General features: G+C 28.1%; 1 protein-coding gene across 1 annotated transcript in view; it reads right to left on the bottom strand.

The window, feature by feature from the left end:
- Positions 1 to 6,103, bottom strand: part of LOC108684069 — a 22,297-nt gene that overhangs the window by 13,320 nt on the left and 2,874 nt on the right. Inside the window, exons 4-6 of the mRNA XM_018188110.1 lie at positions 5,786 to 5,877; positions 5,411 to 5,500; positions 4,827 to 4,930 (exon numbers count right to left, since the gene is read on the bottom strand). Coding sequence (XP_018043599.1) covers positions 4,827 to 4,930; positions 5,411 to 5,500; positions 5,786 to 5,877 — 286 coding nt within the window. The remainder of the gene's footprint in view (positions 1 to 4,826; positions 4,931 to 5,410; positions 5,501 to 5,785; positions 5,878 to 6,103) is intronic.

Here is a 6,103-nt window from a genome sequence, read left to right on the forward strand (position 1 = left end):
TTTTTTGTTATTTAAAAAATGTAAAAATAAAGTCATAAATTTGAGACTCTCTGTATTCAATACGCTCGACACGCTACATACGCTCGACGTTTAATTATAATGCCCTTGACTGATAACAACTGATAACACAATAGAGATAGAATACATACGAAAAAAATGACAAATGTGAAAATGTTCCAATAAGATAAATTTATTAATCTGAAAAAATGTAAAATCGAGATATCTAAGAGTCATCGATGTTGCAATTCTTATGATATTATAGTAAATGTAATCATATGTTTCAATGATAATATGTTTCAATGATATAATTGATATAGCATATTTCAATTTTTCAAAATTCTGTAGATAGAATAAATATAACTATCTTAATTTTAAAATAATTAATAAAAAAAAAATAAATTATTTCTGGAAAAAATATTACATAATAAATAGATGTTTAATTGGTTAATAATCATACAAAGTTGCAAAAGATTGTACAACAACTCGTAAACCTTTCAAGATAAATATCGTGTTACACATAACGTAACAATATTGCGTTTGCTTGATATTGCATTTGCTTGATTCCTCAAAATGACGAAAAATGTGTCGAATTTTCGAAGAGAACTTTCGTTTCGAATAATGTTCTTCGAACATCAGAATTCGAAGAAGGAGAGAAAGAGGATCCGTGTTGTTCGAGGAATGGTTCGTCGCAATTACGACTCAGGCCAAGACTAAGAGAGCAAAGAAACACATGCCAATGGCGTAATATTAAATGGATTACTTTACAAAGACCTTGTTAATTAATAGTCTTTAAACAAAGCGTTTCTTTGTTTTACAGCAGAAAAAAAGTACAATGGAATGTCGAATTTGAACTTCCTGTATATTTATATCAAATTTTTTTAAATATCTATAAAGCTCCTATGAAATTTTCTTCTTTTCTGGGAAAAGGGCCTTTGAAGAATTCTCTCGTAACGGAATTTCCCAAGTACTTTGTAACGATTGTGTCTCGCGAGTTACACCATTGAGGTGAGGAATGTCAACAGCTAAGAGGAAAACGCATGATTAAAGATCCAAAGGAAGACTCAAAAGATTTCCTTTGACGTCACTCGTATCTGTATGAGTTTATCTATCGATGAATAGATGTATATACATTAATACAGATAATTGGCTTGAATCCATACGCAGATAAGACCGGATTCCATGGGCATGATTTAAAAAAAATACATCCGAATGTATCCGCCCGTTTCGTCGTCCGCGTGCCTGTCGTGCCTTTGCATCGTATTGCACGAGGAAAACAATGCTGATAGTAATTGATACTAACTGTCGCGTTTCATATTGCGCACAATACGTAGAATTAATGCCCTCGAGAGCACTTCTATCAATGATTAATTCGCGCTGGAGATCCTCCCTTATGACGTATGTTTCTTCATTGATTGAGCTTCCGTAGATTATCACGAAAGTCACTGATACGTTATTTCTTGACGCAATTATTGCGCATTAGAAAAAGCAGAATAACTTACATAACGTCTGCAAATCTGGCGATATTTTGATATTTTATTTTATCAATAGTATTGTTTCCATTTTTGTATTCTTTCAGAGAGTTCAGAATTAAAATCAAAATTGCTAATTAAATAATAATTTGAAATCTTATATGATATAATTGATATGCTATTTCAAATAAAAAAGTTACGTTGTGCCTTGAGAATCGAGCAGGTGAAGGAATTAGAATGTGGGACACAGAGTGGACTTCCCCAGATTTTACATAGGTATAAAGAGGAAGGAATTTTACCTTTCGTGCGTCAAAGAAAGGCTGCCAATTCACACTATTGCATTTGTGTAGCATACTAACCAATAAATTTTACTTTCTAATAGATCAACGAAAATTTGAATATTATTCACTCACAGAAAATAGAATCGAAATAAATTTTCGATATAATTATTGAGAAAGTGCAATACTGAGATTACTGAGTATAATATTGCATCATAAACCATATTAATCTAATTTTAATTGAATACGTATTTTGGAATCCAATCTGATAAAAGAAAGAATATCATAGAAATCATTGCATTAAAAATGTTTTCTATTAAATTTTCATTTCATAGAAAACGAAGAAAAAGCTTTCAGTGGAAATGTATATCACGATTTCCGATATCACATTCGTTTCTCATGAACTTTAAAATTCACAGAATGTAATTATTTCGTTGCTGGCATAGTATTTTATAATATTAATTTAGCATGCTTTTGGCTCGAATCGATAGGTGTCAAGGACGTCATATATACTACGTCATATATACTATAAAGACGTATGTGGTCTCCGTTCCAAACTATTTATGAACAAATCAATTGACGCAAGTGACAAAAACTCAGTGACATAATATGACAGATATTGATATCAATGTCCAGGAATTGTACTTTCTCTTGATTATCTTCGGAGTGCCATTCAACTGCAATGATAAAGATAGTTCAATGATCTTATCTTTGTATATTATCGAGTAAATTATTTTTTTTAGATAATGTACAATAAATAATCTTATGGATTCTATTTGTCTTAATTACTTTGATTATGAGCATGTAAGATTGCTTTTCAACAAGAAATAATAAATGTTAAATTCATAATTTTTTAAAGCAATTAATACAAGCTCTCAAATTATCAAATAAATGGAAACAGTTTCTATGAATATCTGTTGATGATTAAATCAAAATATGTTTCCAACAATACATTATTAATTTTTATATATAAAATAAAAACATAAAAAATACATAATAATTTTTAATGACAATCAGTCAATGATTTCTAAAAACTATATTTTCATATTTTTGAAGACTCTGTTAAAACTACTCTGTTAAATAATTAAGTAAATAGCAACTTCTATAACAAGTGTAAAAACGTGAGTGATATTCATGAGAAATCTATTTATAGAGTATATGACTCAGAGTTAGTTATACGATAATGATAACTCTATGCATGATACGGTCAATTACCTATGAAAGAATGTTTTTTTATTATATCGCAAAATGGGTGTAACATTAATGATGTTTTGTTAAATAATTAAGAAAAAAACTATTAATATAATTTAAAAAGTTATTAAAATATAGATATAACATCTAAAAAATATATAATCAGAGTATCAAGATTGAACAAAACATATATGCAATATTAATTGCCATTGATTCTCGATTGGTAATAAAATTTTCAATCTTCGTTCATAAAAAGAGTTTTCGAACTTCATACAAATTTATTTATTGCTCCGAATTATATAAAAATAAAAAAAATTTTTACATTCCTGTGAAAGTTTTAATTACGAGTTGTTATCATCATGGAAGTTGAATTCTATTTTATTTTTTACAAATTTTTTAATTTATCTATCAGAATTCACAATCAAAAAATTAATTGTGCCAACATTGTTGGTGCACAGGTAACAGGATCAAAACAGGATTTTTAATTTTGCGATATTGTATTAAATATTTTTTGTAAAATATTAAAATCATTGAAATTAAATTATCAATATACTGAGATTTATTAATATCTAATAAAATGTAAAACATATGTTAAAAACTAATAAAATAGAAATATATTCCTTTGATTTCAGTCGCCTGCATAGCTATTGCGATGAATGCAATATTAAACAATGTGGACATTGAAGTGTTGTGTGAAAACTTGTTACAAAAACCATTAGAAAATTCATACGACGTGATTTTTGTAGGTGATTTATTATATGACGAAGAAATAGCGAACACTTTAGTGACTTGGTTGGGAGACGCACGTGAACGAGGTGCACAAATTTATCTAGGAGATCCAGGAAGGCACGGATTAAATGAAACTTTCAGAAAACGACTGAAATTGATTCGACGATATTCCTTGCCTGAAAATATCAAGAAGGAAAATCACGGTTACGATATAGCCATTGTGTGGGAATTTAATCAAACTTGAACAACTCTGAAATTATATTCAGGATAAGAAACATTCTAAAGTTCGTCAAAGTTATTTTAATAAAAGAATTTCAACTTTTCTTAATTAAATAATATTTAGTATAGGTTCAAAATATACCATCATAAAATAAATTATTTATTTTTCATTAAATATTTGTCTTGGCCTTGAAATAACCTTCAAAATCTTATAAAAAATCTTATACAATTGAAAATTTCTTATGAACAATCATTTTAATCATTTTATAAACACGTATGTTATAAGTTAATTTTTAGATAATATGCTCATATTATTTTACTCTGACGCACATTCGAATATTTCTGCATTGTTACAAAATAAACTTTAAATTGGATTTAAATCGCAATAAATTGACCGCTTCTTCACTTATATGGATTATATTGTAAGTAATGTGTTTGTTCGGATGTCAGCATAAATTGACGCAAATGTACCAAAATCATTACGACATATAATTGTCATATAGCTGCGTATATATAACAATCGCAAATTGATATATACCACTCATCACAGCGATGCTGTGTCCGTGCTTACGTTAAACCACGACATAAACGCTTCATACGGAGAATTCTTTGTAATATTTCCAACAATTTTCGAAACTATTCGCGCACGCACGTGCTATTTTAAGAACAGAAAATCCTATTTCATTATATAATCCATTTATGCATATCTTGTTTTCATATAAACTCTCGCAAGTACATGCGTCAAACCGTACGTGATTATTCTTATATTTTTCATATTTTTATCGCAAATATTTTACGAAGCGTGTCATCTCATCGAACAAAATCTATATTATTTTAGGAAACGGTTGTTAGGTAGTTCAAATGTTTTTCTTAACAAAAAAAACCAATAAAAAACAATAACAAATCGAATGCAACATATTTCTGATTCTCTTTCACTTACCTGCTTGCTAACAAATGATTCCATACTTCCGTGTTGCGATATCAGACCCGTGCGGAGAGACGTAACGTTCGACAACTTGATTCTGCATTCATACCTTGATCGATCTATGAATACAAAGTCCATGTGTTACATAGGATGTTTCAAGTTTGTCGCATTTTCTTTCAATTACAAATTCTTTGCTCTCTTAATTTCGAATATATTTAAGCTCAATCAAAATGAGAAAATGATAATGCTTTAATTAGACGTACAACTTCAGATAACTATTATAACTATTATAACTATCAGATCACTAATATTAAGTAAAATCCTTTTTTCATTTATATTAAGTAAAGTTCTCTTTTTCATTTCGATAAATTTATTTTTATACTTTAAAATACTTAAGCTTAATTATAAAGCTATTTAATATTATATATTAAATAAGATTGTTTAAGGAAAATCTAGTCAACATTGAATAGAAAATCCAGAGCTAAAAGAATCTATGCTACAAAGATTTGCAATATATAAAAACTATATAAAGAATATATAAAAAGAAAAACGTATTGTTTTGCAATAAATAATTAGATGTATAAAACATTAAAACTTACTGTTGTATATCTTCGTGCCATCTTTACAAGTACACGGCTGTTCTTGCTCGTTGACAGGACACTGCAGTATGCAATTCTCCAAAGCGCATTCTGTAAAATGATATATAACTAATCAATTCTGAAATTTCAAAGATTTTTATGTTCTCATACACTTCATTTGTATTTTATTTAGTCTTCTCGTTAACACATGAAGAATATAATATGAATAGGCTCTTGGAACATAAATTCAAACATATACTAAAAAAAAAGAGAACTATTAGAGCGCTAGTTATGATTTGTGTGACTGGGATTGATGAAGCAATTAAACATATAAAACAATTAAAACGGATTAAATAACAAATCTAATTGAATCGTAATCAAACAGTAAAACATTACCAGTGTCTGATGTATCTAAAAGACGAGTTTCGCAATTGTGTCCAACGTAATCATCCGGACAATCGCAGTGCATTGCTTCTGCTCCAGTTTGTCTACAATAAACAAATAATTATTCATTCAATAAGTTACCTCAGGAAAAATTTTAATTACTCTTACTATATTAAATATTATATATAATTTATTTATTATAATTCATATTTTTATAAAATATTTTTATTTTACAATTTCATATATAATATTCTATAATTCTTTATATTATTATGCAAATTAAAAGCTTTCGCTTTCTATAAAAAAAAAATTAAGCTGTTTAACTATACG

This window comes from Atta colombica, unplaced genomic scaffold (genome assembly GCF_001594045.1).
Source record: "Atta colombica isolate Treedump-2 unplaced genomic scaffold, Acol1.0 scaffold126, whole genome shotgun sequence".
Lineage (NCBI taxonomy): Eukaryota > Metazoa > Arthropoda > Insecta > Hymenoptera > Formicidae > Atta > Atta colombica.